Raw genomic sequence first — 23,252 nt, forward strand, 5'->3', positions numbered from 1 at the left:
TGAGGGGTAACTTTTTCACACAAAGGGCAGTGGATGTGTGGGTCGAGCTGCCAGAGGAGGGACTGTTACAACATGGATAAGACAGGTTTGGGGGGATATGGGCAGGCAGGTGGAGCTAGTGTAGCTGGGACATGTTGGCCGGTGTGGGTAAGTTGGGCCGAAGAGCCTGTTTCGTCCATGTCTCTATAACTCCCGGCAAAGATGGTTCAATTCCTTGTCTGTGATAAGCAATTGATGAGATTCTCGAATATTAGGCCATAAGGAGTGAAGGCTTCTTTATCATATCAGCCAAGCCGGTCTCAGATGTAAGCACATAATCCAGGCCAACACTTGTGCAGTGCCACTGAGTTATTTGCATTGTCGCTGCTGCTGTATTTTGGTTTAGGTTTCAAACTATGCTCCTGCATGCCAGTTCAGTTTGGCATTAAAATATCCTGTGTCAGTGTTCAGGGAGCAGCTGGGAATTCTCCAAATTTACTGGCCAATATTTCCTCCTTAACTAATACCATTTAAAAAAAAAAAAAAGTTCCAAGCCTCTTAATATTGCCTGTGGATTGTGGCTGCGATATTTAAAAACTTTAAAAAAAAAAAAAGATACACCACGGAAACAGGCCCCATCGCCCACTGAGTCCACGCCGACCATCGATCACCCGTTCACACTAGATCGGTTACCCCACTTACATAGAAACATAGAAAATAGGTGCAGGAGTAGGGCATTCGGCCCTCTGAGCTAGCACTGCCATTCAATGTGATCAGGGCTGATCATCCAAAATCAGTACCCAGTTCCCCATATCCCTTGATTCTGTTAACCCCAAGAGCTAAATCTAACTCTCTCTTGAAAACATTCAGTGAATTGGCCTCCACTGCCTTCTCTGGCAGAGAATTGCACAGATTAACAATGAACTCCTCACACACTAAGGGGCAATTTACGGATTGCAATTGGCCTACAAGCCCGCACGCCTTTGGGATCTGGGAAGGAAAGCAAAACAAACACACTCCACACACACCATCTCCACACTCTAAAGACGTGCAACTACATAGGTTCATTGGCTTGGTAAAATTTAAAAATTGTCCTTAGTGGGTTGTGTGTAGGATAGTGTTAATGTGCGGAGATCGCTGGTCGGCGCGGACCCATTGGGCCGAAAGGCTTGTTTGCGCACTGTATCTCTAAACTAAACTAAACAATGGTTTCTGTACCTGTATCATTCATTACTTCCTTTTGTGGCTTTTACCAAAGGTTATTAAATGTGAAACCACGCCAGGAAGCTGCTCTTTGGAAATGTAAGATGATATGGTCATCGTGTTGGAAAGAACTGCAGATGCTGGTTTAAATGGAAGGTAGACACAAAATGCTGGAGTAACTCAGCGGACCAGGCAGCATCTCTGGAGAGACCCATCTTCAAAACGTCACCCATTACTTATCTCCAGAGATGCTGCCTGTCCCACTGAGTTACTCCAACATTTTGTGTCTACCTATGACATGGTCATCTACATTTGTGAGAAAATCCCATTTTCGCAGGGTCATTTCTTGTGTAGGAAGGAACTGCAGATGCTGGTTTACACCGAAGATAGACACAAAATGCCGGAGTAACTTAGGCAACGTCTCTGGAGAGAAGGGTCTGAGGAAGGGTCTCAACCCAAAACGTCACCCATTGCTTCTCTCGAGAGATGCTGCCTGTCCCGCTGAGTTACTCCAGTGTTTTGTGTCTATCGTCTTTTCTTGAATTGGCCATACTGGTCGAACAATGTATGCTTTATCGCGCATGCCTGTTAAATAGATAAATGGGTTTGTTTTATAGTTATGTTTCTTCCAAAGGAACAAATTATAAAACCTAGATTTCAATAAGATGTTTCTTAACTTGCGGATAGAATGGAATGCGCTGGTTCAGTTGGTTCACAGTGAGACAATGCAGAAAAACACTTGAGATATAGGGTGATTGCCATCTAACTGACTATTGCACAGCAGATTAAACAAAGTTACAAACAACTTGCAGAAACTGTCCTACAATAAGCTATATAAATGTAATTCAGATAAATATTTGTTAAAAGCAGAATAGGCTGTTGGAAGACACTTGTGAAATTGATAAAGATTCATTTTTGGACAATGTTTAATTCAAGTTTTTGGTCAGCATGGATGAGTTGGGCCGAAGGGCTTGTTTCTTGCTGTATGACTCTATGATTCTATGAATATTACTGAAACTCGGATTCTGTTCTAATCTTTCAGAATCGTCTGGCACTTTTACACAACCTTCCTTTTGCGATTTTTATTGACGTCAGTTATTATACTTCATGTAGCCTGAATTATGATTCAACCTATAGATTCCTTTTGTTCCGAGTATCAGAGTACCACAGTGGCGCAGCGGTAGAGTTGCAGCCTTACAACGCCAGAGACCTGGGTTCGATCCTGACTACAGGTGCAGTCTGCACGGAGTTTGCAAGTTCTCCCTGTTACCTCATGGATTTTCTCCGGGTGCTCCGGTTTTCTCCCACACTCCAAAAACGTGCGGTTTGCAGGCTTCTGTAAAAATTGTTCCTAGTGTGCAGGACAGAACTAGTGTGCGGGTGATCGCTTGTTGGTGCGGACTCAGGGGGCCAAAGGGCCTGTTTCCACACTGCATCTCTGAAATGAAATCTAAGCGAATAGTTAAATTTCAGCCTTATTTTGGTGTAGGTCCACGTAGCTAGTAGCGTTCCTTTTAATATCTGGGACGTTGTGACCTAATGTATGATTCCACGCCAAGTTCATGGGAAATGCCTCTATTTAAACAGAATGCATAGCAATGACTCTAGGGAAGACTCTAGAAGCTGCATTTTATGGTCGTAGTTTGACTTTTGCCTTTTAATGAGATCTCTCATGAGTTGCATTGTTTGATCAACTGACGTCAATCAATGTATCTTAGATTGTAAGTGCCCCTGAGGGAAAAATATGGATCATGTCATTTGATCAATTCTCAGTTGCCAGCAGAATCGGAAATCTGAAGTCAGTTCAGTTTAGTTTATTGTACTGAGGTACAGTGAAAAGCATTTGTTGCGTGTTATCCAGTCAGCAGAAAGACAATACATGATTAAAATCAAGCCATTTACAGTGTATAGATACATGATAAGGGAATAACATTTAGTGCAAGGCAAAGCCATAGATTCAGAAAGTCATAGAGTGATACAACGGAAATAGACCCTTTGGCCCACCTTCCACACAGCAGCCATCTACACTAGTCCCACCTACCTGCGTTTGGTCCATATCCCTCCAAACCTGTCCTATCCATGTACTTGTCTAGCTGTTTGTTGAACACTGGGATAGTTCCAGCCTCAGGGAGATCAAGTTGAACAAACCAAAATAAGTTTCCGAAGGAGTCGGTAAACCTCTCATGGACTCCTATCCTTTATCAGCAGAAAAGGACAATTCTTCATTGCACTTCTGCAGCCGGCATCCAGGGACTTTGTAGCCAGAATGCCTCACATGATTTTCTTTATATTTTCCCTTTAAAAATGACAACCTATTGGAAAAAGTTATGGGGGTCAGTCAGAAATCTATGGTAATGGAGATGATCTTCCTCAAAGACTGACACACAGTGCTGGAGTAACTCAGCAGTCGGGCAGCGTCTCTGGAGAACATGGGTAGGTGACGTTTTGGTTCTGGATCCTACTTCAGACTTATCCATGTTCTCCAGAGATGCTGCCTGACCCACCAAGTTGCTCTCGCACTTTGTGTCTGTTTTTGTCAACCAGCATCTGCAGTCCCTTGTTTCGACATAATGAAAGACAGGGCAGGCCCGAGTGATTGTGTGTCCTATTACCAGTCGGACTTCTCATGTGCTTCTGATAAAGTTTTGGAAATTAGAGTCCTCCAGAGGTATACCTAGTCCTTGGGACCTGGCTTGGTCTGTTGCTTATTTTGACTTGATCTTGCTCAACTTGATTGCGGTGCTGGCCCGAAGGGCCGAATGGCCTTCTCCTGCACCTATTGTCTATTGCCTTCCTTATATACCAGTATACACCAGGATGCAATGTGGTGAATCTGTGGAATTCTTTGCCAGAAAGGACAATGTAGGCCAAGTCAGCGGATATTTTTAAGGCAGAGATAGATAGATTTTTGATTAGTACATGTGTCAGAGTTTGTAGGGAGAAGGCAGGAGAATGGGGTTAGGAGGGAGAGATGGATCAGCCATGATTGAATGGCGGAGTAGACTTGATGGGCTGAATGGCCTAATTCTACTCCTATCACTTATGACCTTATGAAATACTTTACTCGCATAAAGCTCACAGAATAAAGAGTATGTGTAGGAAGGAATTGTAGATGCTGGTTTACACTGATCAACTCAAAATGCTGCAGTAACTAGGCGGGTCAGGCAGAATCTCTGGAGAAAAGGAATAGGTGATATTTCGAGACTGAAGGGTCTCGACCTGAAACGTCACCTATTCCTTTTCTTCGGAGATGCTGCCTGACCCGCTGAGTTACTGCAGCATTTTGTGTCTGTCTTCAGAGTAAAGAGTTTTTGCTCAATAATAAATACGACATATAATGTAATAATGAGTACAGAACAGCAGAATGGTGCAAGATTGTAGTGCAATCCAGAGAGGTGCACAAAATACAAAGTACAATAACCGAATGAGATGGAGTTAAGAGTGTGTGGCAGCATCTCTGAGGAATACGGGTGAAATGGGTGATTGGTTCAGGAGTCTGGGAATAGTGGGGAAGAAGCTGTTCTTAAGTCTGACTACTTAAATCATAAGTAGACACAAAATGCTGGAGTAACTCAGCGGAACAGGCAGCATCTCTGGAGAGAAGGAATGGGTGACGTTTCGGGTCGAGACTCTTCTTAAAACTGATGGGTCTTCAAACTGAAGATGGGTCTCGACCTGAAAAGTCACCCATTCCTTCTCTCCAGAGATGCTGCCTGCCCCGCTGAGTTACTCCAGCTTTTTGTGTCCATAATTGATTTAAACCAGCATCTGCAATTCCTTCCTACACACAATTCATAAGTGATAGAAGCAGAATTAGGCTATATGGCCCATCAAGTCTACTCCGCGAATCAATCATGGCTGATCTATCCCTCCCTCCTAACCTCATTCTCCTGCCTTCTCCCCCTAAAGCTTGACAACCGCACTAATCATGAATCTGGGTTTTCAACCTTCTGTGCCCTTATCCCAGAAAGTAGAAGTGGTCGGCATCCCTGATGATATTTCCAGTTTTCCAAATGCAACGCAAGGTGACCATGGACTGGATGGATGGAAGTGATGAGCCAGTGATGGACTGGGCTGTGTTCACCACTTTCTAAAACCAGAGCACATAGTTTAAGGTGAGGGAGGAAGGATTTGATAGGAATCCCCTGAGGGGCAACATTTTCACATTAATGGCGGTGGGTTTTTGGAAGGAGCTGCCAGGGGAGGTAGTTGAGGCAGGTACTATCATAACATTTAAAAGACAATTGGACAAGTACGTGGATAAGAAAGATTTAGAGCGATATGGGCCAAATTCAGGCAGGTTGGACTATATAATCACATTGTTACTATAGATAACATTGTGACTGAGAAGTGGCATGCAATAACATTTAGATGGGGTGTCTTGGTCGGCAGAGGCAAGTTTGGCAAGAGAGCCTGTTCCATGGCGTTAAGAAAACAGAGAAAATAGGTGCAGGAGGAGGCCATTCAGCCCTTCAAGCCAGCACCACCATTCATTGTGATCATGGCTGATCGTCCCCTATCATTAACCCGTGCCTGCCTTCTCCCCATATCCCTTGACTCCACTAGCCCCTAGAGCTCTATCTAACTCTCTCTTAAATCCATCCAGTGACTTGGCCTCCACTGCCCTCCGTGGCAGGGAATTTCATAAATTCACAACTCTCTGGGTGAAAATGTTTTTTCTCACCTCAGTCTTAAATGACCTCCCCTTTGTTCTAAGACTGTGGCTAAGTTTGTCCCTAAAGGTTCAGGCGGTCAATATCAGCGCAGTTGCCATCCCAGGCTGAGACGCATACTGTCAGAATACTTTCCACGGTGCAACTGTGGGGGGGTTGGGAGAATCATTGTGGATTAAGTTGAGCTCGTACAACCATGAGCCATCTACATAAGCCATTTACCCCGAAACGTCACCCATTCCTTCTCTCCAGAGATGCTGCCTGTCCTGCTTAGTTACTCCAGCTTTTTGTGGCCATCCACACAAGCATCTCCTCAGTACCTGGGGTACGTCTGCCCTCTCCCTCAGAGAGACTGCTTTCGTCCTGTGTTAACAACAAATAACTCAAATTAATTACCAATGGTCATTCCAGTGGAGGTAATCATTGTGCGGGTGGTACAATGACACAGGGGCAGAGCTGCTGCTTTACAGCGCCAAAGACCTGGGTTCGATCCTGACTACGGGTGCTGTCTGTCCGGAGTTTGTTCGTTCTCCCTGTGACCGTGTGGGTTTTCTCCAGGTGCTCCGGTTTCCTCACACATTGCAGGCTTGTCGGTTAATTGGCTTCTGTAAATTGTCCCGAGTGATAGTTGGCCGGCGCGGACCCGGTGGGCCGAAGGGCCTGTTTCCAAATATATTTCTAAACTAAACAAAATTCATTGTTGAATCAAAATGATTCAATGTTTTGATCTTTCTGTTGTATTGGTTTGTGCAATCAAGATTGAGCAGACGTTTGATGCATTATTTAGTTATAGCAATTGAACAGATAGCGAAAAACCTATTTCACTTTTTAAAATTCAGTTTAGTTTAAAGATACAGCGTGGAAACAGGCCATTCGGCCCACCAAGTCCGTGCCAACCCGTGATCCCCTTGCACTAGTTCCAACCTACAGATTAGGAACAATCCGCACCTGGAGAAAACCCACATGGTCACAGGGAGAACGTACAAACTCCGTACAGACCGTACCCGTAGTCAGGATTGAACCCGAGTCTTTTGCGCTATCAGGCAGCAACTTTATCGCTGCACCACTGTGCCGCTCCTTATCGAAGCATTGATACACATGAGGAAGTGTTATCTTTTAGACAATAGACAAAAGGTGCAGGAGTAGGCCATTCGGCCCTTCGAGCCAGCACTGCCATTCAATGTGATCATGGCTGATCATCCACATTCTGTACCACGTTCCTGCCTTCTCCCCATATCCCCTGACTCCGTTATCTTCAAGAGTTCTATCTGACTCTCTCTTGAAAGCATCCAGGGAACCGGCCTCCAACGCCTTCTGAGGCAGAGAATTCCACAGACTCACAACCCTCTTTGCTCCTATACTCAACTCCTCTTGTATTGAAGGCCAACATGCAATGCACTCTCTTCACTGCCTGATGTACCTGCATGCTTACTTTCATAGACTGATGAACAAGGATGCCCAGATCCCATTGTTCTTCCCCTTTTCCCAATTTGACATATTTAGATAATAATCTACCTTCCTGTTTTTGCCATCAAAGTGGATAACCTCACATTTATCCACATTAAACTGCATCTGCCATGCATCTGCCCACTCACCCAACCTGTCGAAGTCACCCTGCATCCTCATAGCATCCTCCTTCACAGTTCACATTATCACCCAGCTTTGTGTCATCTGCAAATTTGCATTTCCACCAATAACGACCAAGTTCTTGGTTTCTTGGTCCTCCAAAATATTCCAAATGGAATTTAAACTGGAGGTGGTGAAGGGAGGGCTTAAGCCAGAAAGGGTTATTGGGAAGAAAGAGCTACTTTAAATTTAGTTGCATCTGGTTGGGTAACTATAGTTGGGTGGAGATTATTCCATGCTTTAATTGTGCGGGGGAAGAACGGATTGCTGTACACATCTGTCTTTGTAGCTGGGATCACAAATTGGATCGAATGCCCTCGTCTGCTCCTAATTGGTTTGGGTTTGGTGTAGGTCTTGTAATCTTTGTCGAGCTGACTATTTAACATTTTGTAAAAACAGGTCAAACGGTGAGCTTCACGTCTGTCTTGGAGAGGGTTCCACCCCAGAGAATTCAGAAGTTTGGTGACACTCGCTTCTCTCTCATAGGTGTTAGTAACAAATCGAGCTGCCTGTCTTTGGACACGTTCGATGGAAGAAATGTTTTTATTTGTGTATGGGTCCCATGCTGCAACTGCGTAGTCCAAATGAGGTCTAACGAGGGTGAAGTATAGCTGCTCCTTGACAGAAGTTGAACAATGATGAAAGTTGAGCCACAGAAAGTTTAGGACACCTGTTGCTTTCACCGTTGCATGATGAGTCTGACCATTCCAACGCAGATCATTCTGCAATTTGATGCCAAGATACTTGGTTTGTTTGGATTCTTCAGGTGACCTGGAGTATGAGGTTGAGATGGAAAAATAGATCAGCCATGATTAAATGACGGAGTAGACTCAATGGCTAATTCTGCTCCTGTGTCATATGGTCTTCTGGACCAAGTCTGAGAAGCAAAAGATAAAGGGCTCCGAATCATGTCCTTGTGCCCTTGTGGAATAAGGGTGCTTTTGCCAAGAATATTGTCCGGCTACTTGGCTGTATGGGACGCTGATCTGAATCTGCTTCTCTGCTTAGCTGGCACAAAGTGTGTGTTTTGGAGACTTAGTATGATGAGCAAAATTCCAGGGGCCCTTTCCAAACTCCAGTTGGCTGAGGCCCAATTGTGGTGTGTGGCAACGTTTCCTGAACATCGATGCAATCATAGGGACGACTCTACCTCCGCAGACGATTGAAGAGATTCAGCACATCGATGAATACTCTCTCAACTTCTACACGTGTACCATATTGACTGGTTGTGTCATGGCCTGCTTCGGCCACTCGAACGCCCAGGAACAAAGGAGATTGCAAAATGTGGTGAAGACTGCCTGGTCCATCATGGGTACTGACACCACCCCCCCCCCCCCCCCCACGACCATTTGAGGGATGTGTAGGAGGCTCTGCCTCAAAAAGGCAGCCAGTATCATTAAGGCACCACCCTGGCCACACTTCTCCTTTCACTCTATCCTTCGGGAAGAAGGTATAAGCGCCTGATAACTATAATGTCCAGGTTTGGGGATAGCTTCTTCCAAACAACCATCAGGCTATTGTGTCAAGATTAAGAGGACTCATGTCAGCTCAAGACTTAGAAAAACTTGTACATGCCTTTATTAATAGTAGGCTAGATTATTGCAACGGTCTCCTTGCTGGTCTTCCGAAAAAAACTGTCAGGCAGCTACAGCTGGTTCAGAACGTTGTTGCTAGAGTTCTAACAAAGACCAAAAAATTTGAACACATTACACCAATTCTTAAATCCTTACATTGGCTCCCTGTATGTCAGAGAATTGATTTTAAAATCCTGCTGCTCACCTATAAATCACTACATGGTTTAGGGCCAAAGTATATCACTGACATGCTTCCACTATATAAGCCTTCTAGACCGCTAAGATCTTCTGAAACCAATCTGCTAGTGATTCCCAGAGTAAATACAAAACATGGGAAAGCAGGATTTAGTTACTATGCATCAAATAGCTGGAATACATTTCCTGAAGATTTAAGACTTGCCTCAACTTTGACCACTTTTAAAACAAGACTGAAAACTTTTATGTTTACTTTAGCTTTCAGCTAAATCTTAACTACATTGCACTTTTAACTTTTGCACTTTTTATAATGCATTTTTAATTTTGCTTTTCTTTTCTTTTAGTTCTTCTATTTTATTTCATTTTATTATTTCATTTATTGTATGACATGTTTTTATGTGAAGCACTTTGAGTCTGCCTCGTGTATGAAATGTGCTATATAAATAAAGTTGCCTTGCCTTGCCTTGCCTTGCCTATTGACTCCAACTAAACTCTGAACTATCTTGGTTTTTGGTGGGCATAGCTACAAGGTGAGAGGGGCTAAGTTTAATGGTGATGTGCGGGGCTGGCTTTTTACACAGATGGTGGCGGAGGCCTGGAACGCCTTGCCGGGGGCGGTGGTGGAGGCAGATACCAGAGACTTTGGCCGAAGATAGACACAAAATGCTGGAGTAGCTCAGCGGGACAGGCAGCAAGAGAAGGAACGGATTGAAGGATTGGAGGACTTTCGCCATTGTTTTGTTGTGCGCCAAATGGGGATTTTTATTTATTGAAGTTAGTTTGTAATTTGTTTATGATGCCATCTCTGGAGTATTGTGTTCGCAAACCTGTGGTGCTGCTGCAAGTTAAGAGGTTCATTGTTCCATTTTGGTACATATGATTATTAAACGTTCATGAATCTATTGCCTCTTGTTATAATCATGTTTTTTTTTTTTTAACGCGTTGAATGTTTGTGACGTCTTCTTTTAAACAGGAGAACTTCCACCTCCTTACAGTCCAGTGGCCAGTCCGGATGTTGGAGGAGTCCCAGTAATAAACTGCCGTGTTTGCCAGTCCCTGATCAATTTGGAGAGCAAGCTTCATCAGCATGTCGTTAAATGCACAGTTTGTAATGAAGCCACGGTAGGAATATCTTAATACTATATAACATTGTGACTGAGAGGCAGCATGCAATAAAGTATAGATTGCCTGAGGCAAAGTTGCATTTAAAACAAAAAATATATATATTTTTCTAATTTTCAAGCTTAACAATCGTTTTTATGCCATGTCTAGCCTTTCGGCCAATTGAGTCCACTCCGATCTACTATCACCCTTACATCATAGCTTGTTATCCCAGTTTGGCCTCCTACACACTCAGGACAATATGCAGAAGCCAATTAACCCACAATTAACCAATGAACCCACAAACCTGCACATCGCCGGGATGTGGGGGAAAAAACACACGGTCACAGGGAGAACGTGCAAACTCCACACAGACAGCACCCGAGGTCAGGATTTAACCTGGGTCTCTGGAGCTGTAAGGCAGCAGCTCTACCAGCTGTGCCACTGTACCACCCCTGGCATTTGAAGGTTTTATTAAATGTTTTATTTTATAAAACATGAATATTTATAGAATTGTGAAATACCTTAAAGATTTTCCTAAAGTTATAAATTTTGTGTGGGTCTGTAGGACTTTGGATGGGCTGCATTTGGAATATTGAGTGCAGTTCTAGTCGCCCCATTACAGCAACGATGTGGAGACTTTGGAGAGGGTGCAGAGGAGGTTTAGCAGAATGCTGCCTGGTCAGAGGGTTTCAGCTATTGGGAGAGGTTGGATAGATTCAGATTGTTTTCTCTGCAACATCGGATATTGAGGGGAGTCTTGATAGATATATATATATATATAAAGATAGATATAGATATATTGGAGGCAGATGCGATAGTGTCGTTTAAGAGGCTTTTAGATAGGCCCGTGTAGGTGCAGGGAATAGAGGGATATGGATCATGTACAGGCAAATTAGATCAGTTTAACTCGGCATCATGTTCGACACAAACATTATGGGCTGCATGGCCCGTTCCTGTTCTATGTTCTATGTTAATATTGAAAACAAAGCTATCCTGAAATAATTCTGTGCAATACTGGGCAAAATCATATTTTTCTATTCCATCTTTGCCACTCTTTAGACTTTACTTTAAGCTTTAGAGGTACAGCGCAGAAACCGGCCAACAATCACCCCGTACACTGGCACTATCCTACACACTCGGGACAATTCACAATTTTACCAAAGCAGACCTGCATGACTTCACTTATCGTGTAACAATTTTTCGTGATCATATTCTAGTCCATCTGCATTTGCTTAGTTTTTCTAAATCCCTTGAATATAAATCACTTTTCATGACAGGGCCTATTTTTTCCATGTGAAAAAGTTGTTGCTGTATTTCCCTAAGGATCTGTGATGAATGGATAATTTACTATTATTTGTCGACTGTCCAGAAAAAATATTTATTCTGGATGCAAGGTAGATTCAGTCAAAACTTCAGTTTATTTGGAGATGTCTTAATAGCTGGTTTATTGCGTAGTTTATAACCAAGGACATAACTTCAGTGTGCAGCTTGGGGGGGGATCAGGAATGCAAGGAGATATTGTAGGTACACTGCTGTTCCTCATCATTAATTCAAGATGCATTCAAGAGAGAGTTAGATATAGCTCTTACAGCTAACGGAATCAAGGGATATGGGGAGAAAGCAGGAACGGGATATTGAATTTGGATGATCAGCCCTGATCACATTGAATGGCCTACACCTATTTTCTGTGTTTCTGTTCCTAAACACTTGCCTTTGACAAAGTTGTAAGCCATGGACAAGTACATGGGGTTTAGAGGGATATGGTTCAAACACGGGCAGATCATGTATTGTCTTTCTGCTGACCGGATCGCTCGCAACAAAAGCTAGTCGCTGTACCCCGGTGCACGTGACGATAAACTAAACTGAACTGAGATGGGACTAGTGTAGATAGGGCATCTTGGTCAGCATGGGCAAGTTGGGTTGAAGTGCCTGTTTTCGTGCTGTATGACTGACTCTAACTGTGAAATCCATTTACCAGATGTAAGGCAAGGGAGTTGAAATAAGAAATAGTAATTACATACAAGTGTAATATGTAAAATGATGTTGTCTCAATAGTTCAGCAGTGATTTATTTGTCACATATGCAACCGCACAGTGAAATTTGTTTTGCATATATTACACATATTTTTGGTGCCATTATTTAAAGTCCGGTTGGCCCGCGCGCTCGATGTACCGGAGCAATTCCCATGAACCGACGTCCCTGAATAGGTTTAAGAAGGAACTGCAGATGCTGGAAAATCGAAGGTAGACAAAAATGCTGGAGAAACCCAGCGGGTGCAGCAACATCTATGGAGCGAAGGAAATAGGCGACGTTTCGGGCCGAAACCCTTCTTCAGAAGGGTTTCCTCCCTCAATAGGTGCTCATTTTACTCTCTATCACTTTCCCAACTAAGGAAGGCAGATGTGATAGGCAGGAGCAAGGTTTAGGTTTACTATTGACGCATGTGCAGAGGTACAGTGAAAAACTATTTTGCATGCCATTCAAACAGATCAGATAATGCCACGTTACCAAAATTATAAACTATCCCTAGTGTGTGGTATAGTGTTAGAGGCCGAGTCAATGGATATTTGTAAGGCAGAGATAGATAGATTTTTGATTAGTACGGGTGTCGGGGGTTATGGGGAGAAGGCAGGAGAATGGGGTTGAGAGGGAGAGATAGATCAGCCATGATTGAATGGCGGAGTAGACTTGATGGGCCAAATTGCCTAATTCTGCTCCTATCTCTTATGAACTTATGAACCATAATTTAAATACAATCAAGACAAACACGAGTATAATCGGTATAGCAAAGGGGAAGATGCAGAGTGCAGAATATAGTTCTCAGCATTGTAGCGCATTAGCAATAATTTGACAGATCAAACATTTATTTCAAACTGACATTGGCATGCCTCAACCTTCAATAACACTTGAGCACTTTAAGGGCATGTGTGACCTTGCATGTGTGCATAATATGCAACTGGTTAAAGTGCCCATTTCTAAATCAATCACATTTAAATTCTTGGACACGCCTCTTGTCTGTAGTCATTCTGAAATTTTAATTAATTTTTAACTTTTCCAACATCAAAATAATAAATGCATAGCTTATCTCAGCTGGAGTAATGCTAATTATAGCCTCTTGTGTGACTCTGAAAAGATGGAATTTAATTTTTTTTTAAAGCACATGCATTATTACACAAATATGAATTGGCATTTCTGTCTGTATACGATTATTTCTGCATACTACTTCTTCACCTCCCTTCCTGATTTTTCTCTCTTTAACTAAGCATTTCTTGGGCATGATACTCATGTTCCTTGTTACTATTCCATGCTAGAAATGATCTTGGAAAGGAGTCGAGAGCCACGTTTGCTGATGACAGCAAGTTCTGTCACAACAAGTTATGTAAATGAAACCATGATTCACATTGTCAGATTATGGGGAAGAATTAGGTCATCTGTGTTTTTAGTTTTGGAAATACAGCACGGAAACGGGCCCTTCGGCCAATCGAGTCCGCAGAGACCAGCGATCCCCGCACATTAACGCTATCCTACACACACTAGGGATAATTTACACATACACCAAGCCAATTAACCTACATACCTGTACATCTTTGGAGTGTGGGAGGAAACCGAAGATCTCGGAGTAAACCCACGCAGGTGACGGGGAGAACGTACAAACTCTGTACAGACAGCACCCGTAGCCGGGATCGAACCCGAGTCTCTGGCGCTGCAAGCAGTGTAAGGCAGCAACTCTACCACTGCGCCACCGCTGCAAAAATAAAAGGTCATCTGTGTTTGACACGATGTGTGTTTTGCATCATCCAAATAGTTATAAGTTACACGAGCAGAGTTAGGCCATTCGGTCCATCAGGTCGACTCTGCCATTCAGTCAAGGATGATCTATCTTCCCCCCTCAAAACTCTTCTCCCCATATCCCCTGACACCATTATTAATCGAGAGTCTGTCAATCTCCGCCTTACAAACATAAATTTATTTGGCCTCCACAGCCGTATGAAGTTTGGAAATGTGGAAGAATGGTGAATGGTGAGATTTAAACATTGCTGTACAGAATTACCATTTAAAAAAATAAAATAAAATAACTAGTGAGTAGCCAAATTAACTTTTGAAGACAGTGGCCATAGACTGCACGTTTATTTCTTGATTAGCAACGACTAATAAGTCACTTAATTTAAATTTTAGTCTTGAACAAGTTAGGGCTTTATTCTTTGGAGCGCAGAAGGTTAAGGGGGGACTTGATAGAGGTTTTTAAAATGATGAGAGGGATAGACAGAGTTGACGTGGAAAAGCTTTTCCCACTGAGAGTAGGGAAGATTCAAACAAGGGGACATGACTTGCGAATTAAGGGACTGAAGTTTAGGGGTAACATGAGGGGGAACTTCTTTACTCAGAGAGTGGTAGCTGTGTGGAATGAGCTTCCAGTGAAGGTGGTGGAGGCAGGTTCGTTTTTATCATTTAAAAATAAATTGGATAGTTATATGGATGGGAAAGGAATGGAGGGTTATGGTCTGAGCGCAGGTATATGGGACTAGGGGAGATTATGTGTTCGGCACGGACTAGAGGGGTCGAGATGGCCTGTTTCCGTGCTGTAATTGTTATATTATATGGTTATGACATACAAAGAATATCCAGGAATTCAAATCTGATCGCTTTTGAAGAAGCTCGCGAAACAGTAAATAAATTTTTGTGCATGTTTTGAAAGTGCTTGTGATATGACAGAGATATTTAAGAGACTTTTGGATAGGCACATGGTTATGCAGAGAATGGAGGGACATGGATTATGTGGAGGCAGATTAGAGTTGGGCTTGGCACAGAGATTGTGGGCCGAAGGGCCTGTTCCAGTGCTGTACAGTACCATGTTCTACGAGTCATACAGCATGAAACAGGCCTTTCGGCCCAACCTGTTCTCACCCCCGTGTGGAAAAGGTTGGCCTCTCAGGTTCCTATTATATATTTCTACTTAAAGCTGTGTCCTCTGGTTCTTGATTTCGCCCACTCTAGGTAAAAGACTCTTTCACTCAGGGCAGCACAGTGGCGCAGGAGTACAATTGCTGAATTACAGCAGCAGAGACCCGTGTTCAATCCTGATTGTGGGTGCTGTCCGTTTGTACGTTCTCTCTGTGACCACGTGGGTTTTCTCCTGGTGCTCCTGTTATCCACACACTCCAAAAAGGAAGAAGGTTTGTAGGTTAATTGGCTTTAGTAAAAACTGTAAATTGTCCCTAGTGTGTGTAGGATGGTGCTAGTGCATGGGAACTGCTGGTCTGCACGGACTCTATGGGCCGAAGGACCTGTTTCCGCGCAGTATTTCTAAAATTAACTTTAAAAAAAAACCTGCTGAACACTGGCCACGTCATAGAAAACTGCGAGCTGGATGAAATGGATTCTCTTCCAACTGGAAGGAGGTAACAGGTGGAATACTGCTGGGATTATTTCTTGGCCGACAGTTCTTCACTATTTATATTAATGACCTGGAAGAAGGAACAGAATGCAAGGTTACATTTGGCGAGGGTACAAAAATAGGCATAAAGATACGCTATAAAAAGATACTGTACTTCCGCAACAGGATATAGATAGACAGATTGAGTGGGGAAAAAAGACTGGGCAACTGAGTTTAATGAGTATAAATGAGGTCATGAACTTTGGTAAGAGAAATCAAAAGGAAGATTATTATCTTAAAGGGAGAGTCTGCATTTGGGCGATGTACAGAGAGATCTAGGTGTTCTTGTGCTTTTTGGGTGATGAATGGGTTCCGTTCTACATAGACACAAAAAGCTGGAGTAACTCAGTGGGACAGGCAGCATCTATGGAGAGAAGGAATGGGTGACGTTTTGGGTCGAGACCCTTCTTCAGGGAAAAGGGAAACGAGAGATATAGATGATGATGTAGCGAAATAAAGAACAATGAATGAAAGATATGCAAAAAAGTAACGATGATAAAGGATTTAAGAAGGAACTGCAGATGCTGGAAAATAGAAGGTACACAAAAAAGCTGGAGAAACTCAGCGGGTGCAGCAGCACCTATGGAGCGAAGGAAATAGGCAACGTTTCGGTCCGAAACCCTTCTTCAGACCAGCTTTTTTGTGTACCTACGATGATAAAGGAAACGGGCCATTGTTAGCTGGTTGTTGGGTGAAAATGAGTACAACTTGGGTAGGGGAGGGAGAGAGGGAATTCCGGGGTTACTTGAAGTCATTTGGAGGACCAGGGGTCACAGTTCCAGAACCAGGGGTCATAGTTTAAGAATAAGGGGTAGGCCATTTAGGACTGAGATGAGGAAAAACGTTTTCACCCAGAAGGTTGTGAATCTGTAGAATTCTCTGCCACAGAAGGCAGTAGCCAATTCACTGGATGTATTCAAGAGAGAGTTAGATTTTGTTCTTAGGACTAAAGGAATCAAGGAATATGGGGAGAAAGCAGGAACGGGGTACTAATTTTAGATGATCAGCCATGATCATATTAAATGGCAGTGCTGGCTCAAAGGGTCGAATGGCCTACTCCTGCACCTATTGATCTATGTTTCTATATTCATACCACTGGGCTGTAAGCTGCCCAAGCAAAATATGAGATGCTGTTCCTCCAGTTTGCCTTTAGCCTCACTCTGACAATGCAGGAGACCTAGGACAGAAAGGTCAGTGTGGGAATGGGAAGGAGAATTAAAGTGTTTAGCAACCGGAAGATCAGGTAGGTTCAGGTGGTTCTAGATCCTGTTGCGTTGCTTCGGTACTATTTTTCCCTTTCCCCACCGCCGGCCCACACAGCTTCCTCGGCCAATTCCAGGCCACACCTGCCGCCGGCCACCCGCTCCGCCCCTTACCTGCACTCCAACAGGCCGCGACCATCGACTCCGCCGATCCTCGCCTCTCCTCCCCTCGGTTAACTCGCCTGGATTCCAGGCCCAGTTCCGGACCGACAGTCTGAAGATGGGTCCAGACCTGAAACGTCATCCATCCATGTTCTCCAGAGATGCTGTCTGACTTGCTGAGAGTCACTCCAGCACTTTGTGTCCTTTTGTGTATTAACCAGCAAATGCAGTCGTTTGTTTTTACGACTTTATAAGTTCATCGGTTCTCGGAGCAGAATTGGGCCATGTGGCCCATCAAGTCTACTCCACCATTCAATCACAGCTGATCTATCTTCCCCTCTCAACCCCATTCTCCTGACATTTCTCCCCATAACCCCTGACACTTGGACTACTTATAAAATGATCATAATCATACTTTATTAGCCAAGTATGTTTTGCAACATACGAGGAATTTGATTTGCCAGTCATGCAAATAAAAAGCAACAAAACACACAAAATACATTTTAACATAAATGTCCACAACAGTGACTCCTCCACATTCCTCACTGTGATGGAAGGCAAAAAAAAAAGTTAAATCTCTCCCTTCTTTGTCCTCCAGCGGTCGGGGGGCTCTGACCTTCCGTTGACGGGACGATCAGCTGGCGCAGGCCTCCAGGTTGGGGCGATAAAGCTCCTGCATCGGGGGGGGGAATTTCAACTCCCCCACGTCGGGCGATCTACCCCGGGTCGGGGCTAGTCGAACGTCGTGCTGGTTTTGGAGCTTCCCGACGTCTGTCTCTTACCCGAGACTCTGTTAAAGTCCGCAGAGCGTCGATCCCAGGCAAGGAATCGGCTCGGATGGTAAGTTCACGCCCCGCGGTGGGGCTCAAATTCAGTCCCGAGCAAGACCTCCAGCTCCACGATGTTAGTCAGCAGAGTGACCGGAGATACGATCAGAAAACAATCGCATCTCCGGCAAGGTAAGAGATTGAAAAAAAATTACCCCCAACCCCCCCCCCCGCCCATCCCCCACATAAAACAAACCAGGGAACATTAACACATACTTTTTAAACACACTAAAAATAACAAAAAACAGGCGAAAAGGACAGACAGACTGTAGGTGAGGCTGCCATCGAAGCGCCACCCGGTGGATAATACCATACTTGGTTATAGCGGACAATCGGCAACAACGGACACCATCCCCCTCTCTATGGTCCGTTATAAGGAGCGTTTTACTGTATAGTAATATGAACAAATATATTTGAACGTTTGATTTGTAGCATTATATTTGAAATACATGTAGAAGAAACATTTATTGTTCTCAATTAAAAGCTTCATATATTTTCCAGCCAATCAAAAACCCTCCTGCTGGAAAGAAGTATGTACGATGTCCTTGTAATTGCCTGCTCATCTGTAAGGACACATCACGGCGCATTGAATGTCCAAGGCCTAACTGGTTGGTATTGAGTTGCTGCACTCTAGGCGTTAAGTTGCCATTCTTAAATGAAGAACTGGCTGTGCGGGTCCGCCACCTAAATGAAGACCTAAAGTGCGGGTCCGCCACCGATTTTCCCGGCAAATGGTGATCCGGCACCTCCTTTACTCCAGACAAAATTCAGAGAGCGAACTTGAAATCAGTCCCCGGAAAAATGTGGCGCCTAGGCTGGGTGAAGCGGCCGATCGTCGGGTCGAATTTGCCCCCTGCGGCCGGGGCTCTGGAACTCGGGCGCGGCCAGAGCCAGCAGATCTGTTCCCGGAGCTGACGTCCGATGCAGATTTTGTGGGTCGGTACCTTGCCCCCCCCCCCGCCTCCCAGCAGCCTTTCCGGCACCGCTGGACTCCTCCCGTGACCTCTGTTGGTTGGGCAACACGGATAATCTGGCAAGCCTCTGGAACCAAGGGTGCCGGAAAATCGGTGGTGGACCTGTATTATGTGTAGATTGACAGAAAGGGACATTTGCGATGTTGTTTTACCAAACTTGAGGTAATGAGATAAATATTCTTCAATAAATCAATGATAAGATCGTTATGACAAAATTGCTATTTACTTATTATTTGATGTAATTGAAAATTAACCAGTTATCTGATCAAACTAGCTGGCAAAGTTTCAGATTTCTGTGTTTAGCAGCTGGGCCCGACCATTTACTGTGCAAGTCCTGCCCTGGTATGTCTTACCAAAATGCAACAACTCGCACTTATCGGAATCACACTCCATCCCGTAATTCCAGAAGTGTGAAACCCAAGGTGGTTATTTGTTTATTTGCTTTTCTTTTAAAGAGAAGTTTTACCAGTTTAGTTTAGAGATACAGCGCGGAAACAGGCCCTTCGGCCGACCGAATCTGCACCGACCAGCGATCCCCGCACATTAACATTACCCTGCGCACACACTTGGGATAATCTTTCCTTTAAATTTACACCAAGCCAATTAACCTGCAAACCTGTACGTCTTTGGAGTGTGGGAGGAAACCGAAGATCTTGGAGAAAACCCATGCAGGTCACGGGGAGAACGTACAAACTCCGTACAGACAAGCACCCGTAGTCAGGATCGAACCCGGGTCTCTGGCGCTGTGAGGCAGCGACTCTACCACTATGCCACCGTGCCGGCCTTTGATCACTCGTTGTGAACATTTAATTTGTCATTGAACTATGTAACATTGAGTTTCATATCTATCTACAGTGGACGAGCTCTGCAATGTCATCATGTCTGCTGTACAAGGAACTAACTTTAGTTGCATGATTGCAAGTCCCAGAGGACATAGGTTTCAGGTGAAGGGGAAAAGATTTAATAAGAATCTGAGCGGTAACTTTTTCACACCAAGGGTGGTGGGTGTACGGAACGAGCTGCCAGAGGAGGTAGTTGAGGTTGGGACTATCGCAATGTTTAAGAAACAGTTAGACAGGTACATGGATAGGACAGGTTTGGAGGTATGTGGGCAAAATGCAGGCGGTTGGGACTAGTGTAGCTGGGACATGGTGGCCGGTGTGGGCAAGTTGGGCCGAATGCCCTGTTTCCAAGCTGTACAACTCTAATGAATGTAAAGAATTCTGAGATTGCTATCAAAAATTATCCACAGATAACTAATGTAGCGCTTGTTCCATGCAGCAGACGGATAATAAATTTGGGCCCAGTGATGCTGATCCCAGAGGAACAGCCGGCTCAGCCTGCCATGCCAGTACAACCTGAAGGTACCCGTGTAGTATGTGGGCATTGTGGCAACACCTTTCTGGTATGTATGTCGGTGCTATGTTCAATTTGCTTTATTATTGTTGCATATACAGTGAAAAGCATGTTTTCGATGTGCTGTCCACTCAGCGAAAAGACTGTACATCATTACAATCAAGTCGCCCACAGTGCACTCGTTTTTTTTTAAGTGATTTAAGGGCCTGTCCCACTGTACGAGCTAATTCAAGAGTTCTCCCGAGTTTCCCCTGATTCGAACTCGGAGAATTACGGTAATAGCCGCTAGTAGGTACTCGGGGCTCTCGTGGACATGTTGAAAAATCTTCACGAGTCTTCACGAGCTTACCGCGTTTCCCGAGCACCTGCCGTTAGCGTTACGAGCCGCTAAGAGACGTCCTGAGCTCCGACGTACCCACTACGTATATTCTACGTGTTTACCACGAGTTTGGGGTTTTTTTTAAACTCGGGAGAGCTCTTGAATTACCTCGTACAGTGGGACAGGCCCTTTAAGATTTTGTTATTACTTCATGGGGAAATATTATAATATAGGTGGCGCTGCGGTAGAGTTGCTGCCTTACAGCGCCAGAGACCTGGGTTTGATCCTGACTACAGGTGCTGTCTGCATGCAGTTTTTACGTTCTCCCCATGACCTGTGTGGATTTTCTCTGGGTTTCTTCCCACACTCCAAAGACGTACCGATTTGCAGGTCAATTGACTTGGTATAATTGTAAATTGTCCTTAGTGTGTGTAGGATAGTTTACAGTTTAGTTTATTGTCACATATAATGAGGTACAGTGAAAAGCTTTTGTTGCCTGCTATCCAGTCAGCGGAAAGACAATATATGATTACAATTGAGCCATATATAGTGTATAGATACATGATAAGGGAATGTGCAGTGGGCAGGTGCTATAGACCTGCACGGGAAGGTAGACGCTCCCGCCCCCACGAGTCTCGGGCAGACGGGGCTCGTCAGCCTGGGAAGGCAGTCCATCTAGGAGAGGGAAAACTCTGATTTAAAACCTCCACTGCCTTGTGGCCATATCCAGTCATGGAAAAGGCTCCAGGAGTAAACCTCAAGAAAATCCGGAGTCGGAGCCCCTAAGGCAGTTTGTCGTTGTCTACAACCTCGCTCTGGCAGCTCCTGCGACGGCGCTGGTGCCAAACTGTAACGGCCCTGCTGTTCCTTTGGATCGATCAGCGACGTGGAGAGGGGGGGACGTGCTGCATGGGCAACAGCCTGTCCTCCATATGACATCGCCCAGGCTTGCATCCAACCAGGATGCATCACCCATGGTCAGTCATGACCGAGGGGGGCCTACTATAAGGGAATAACATTTAGTGCAAGGCAAAGCCAGCAAAGTCTGATCAAGGATACTCCAAGGGTCACCAATGAGGTAGATAGTAGTTCAGGACTGCTCTCTGGTTGTGGTAGAATGATTTAATTGCCTGATAACAGCTGGGAAGAAACTGTTTGTGTGTGGGGTTCGCTGGTCGGCACGGACTCAGTGGGCCAAAGTCTAAACTAAATATATAATGTTGTACTTGAAAGATATCTTGAACTATCTTATCAATGTTTAAGAAATTGAATTGTATTTATGAGCATTAAAAACATTTAGAATAAATCCTCTTTTTTTTGGTTTATTTACAGTGGATGGAAGTTAGATTCAACACACTGGCAAAATGCCCACACTGCAAAAGAATGTAAGTTCAGTTCATCTCTGTAAAGGGCCTGTCCCACCAGCATGCGATTGCATGCGTCTAGCGGGACCAAACGTGGTCGCTTGAGGCGTACGGCCGTGTGGGGCCGGTCCCACTTCGATCGGCGGAGGCGTACGGAGTTGTGCGGGGCTGATCCCGACATCGCGCGGGGTTCCAAAAATCTAGCACTGTCCGAAACTCCCGCGCGCCAACGGCCTGTCGGCCCGCAGCCGCATTGAGGCCGTACGCAGCATCTCGACGGCGTACGCAGCATCTCGACGTCATACGCAGCGTCTTGACGGCGTACGCCTAGTGCGTGGCGTTGCATGATGACGTCACCGGCCGACGCCGTGCAACGTCCAAATTCAGTCGGCCCGCCTCCTGCCCAGCTGATTGGTGAATTTGACGTAAATTACGTCATGCGCGAACTTTGCGCGAACTTTGCGCGAACTTAGCACGAACTTAGCACGTACTTACCGCGAACTTAGCGCGAACTCCGCTTCCGTTTGGTCGCGCTAGACGCATGCAATCGCATGTTGATGGGACAGGCCCTGATTCTGATGTTGTCCCATCAACTGTGTTGGCTTGCTTTTGAAGCCCATGACTTGGAATTAACTCATTGGGACCTGCCATTCTGTCTGGAATGCATAATCTGGGTAGGTAGGCAAGATTGGATAGTTGGCTGAGAGCATTCGAGACCTGATTGAATAGGTCTCAGCCAAACCCATGTTTGGGTCATGTTGGTGAGGGGAGGTCAATGATGGATTCAATAGACAATAGGTGCAGGAGTAGGCCATTCGGCCCTTCGAACCAGCACCACCATTCAATGTGATCATGGCTGATCATCCCCAATCAGTACCCCGTTCCTGCCTTCTCCCCATATCCCCTGACTCCACTATTTTTAAGAGCCCTATCTAGCTCTCTCTTGAAAGCATCCAGAGAACCTGCCTCCACCTTGGCAGAGAATTCCACAGACTCACCACTCTCTGTGAGAAAAAGTGTTTCCTCGTCTCCGTTCTAAATGGCTTACTCCTTCTTCTTAAACTATGACCCCTGATTCAAGATTCAAGAGAGTTTATTGTCATGTGTCCCAGATAGGGCAATGAAATTATTGCTTTCCTTCAGCACAACAGAATATAGTAGGCATGAATACAGAACGGATCAGTGTGTCCATATACCATTATATGAATATATACAAACATGAATAAATAAACAGATAAAGTGCAAATAAACATATAATGG

At 44.6% G+C, this 23,252-nt stretch overlaps 1 protein-coding gene across 1 annotated transcript in view; it reads left to right on the forward strand.

The window, feature by feature from the left end:
* pip4p2 (phosphatidylinositol-4,5-bisphosphate 4-phosphatase 2) overlaps positions 1 to 23,252 on the forward strand; it is a 61,883-nt gene that overhangs the window by 25,976 nt on the left and 12,655 nt on the right. The window contains exons 2-5 of the mRNA XM_033020154.1: positions 10,224 to 10,372; positions 18,481 to 18,587; positions 20,235 to 20,358; positions 21,961 to 22,013. Coding sequence (XP_032876045.1) covers positions 10,224 to 10,372; positions 18,481 to 18,587; positions 20,235 to 20,358; positions 21,961 to 22,013 — 433 coding nt within the window. The remainder of the gene's footprint in view (positions 1 to 10,223; positions 10,373 to 18,480; positions 18,588 to 20,234; positions 20,359 to 21,960; positions 22,014 to 23,252) is intronic.

This window comes from Amblyraja radiata, chromosome 4 (genome assembly GCF_010909765.2).
Source record: "Amblyraja radiata isolate CabotCenter1 chromosome 4, sAmbRad1.1.pri, whole genome shotgun sequence".
Taxonomy (NCBI): domain Eukaryota; kingdom Metazoa; phylum Chordata; class Chondrichthyes; order Rajiformes; family Rajidae; genus Amblyraja; species Amblyraja radiata.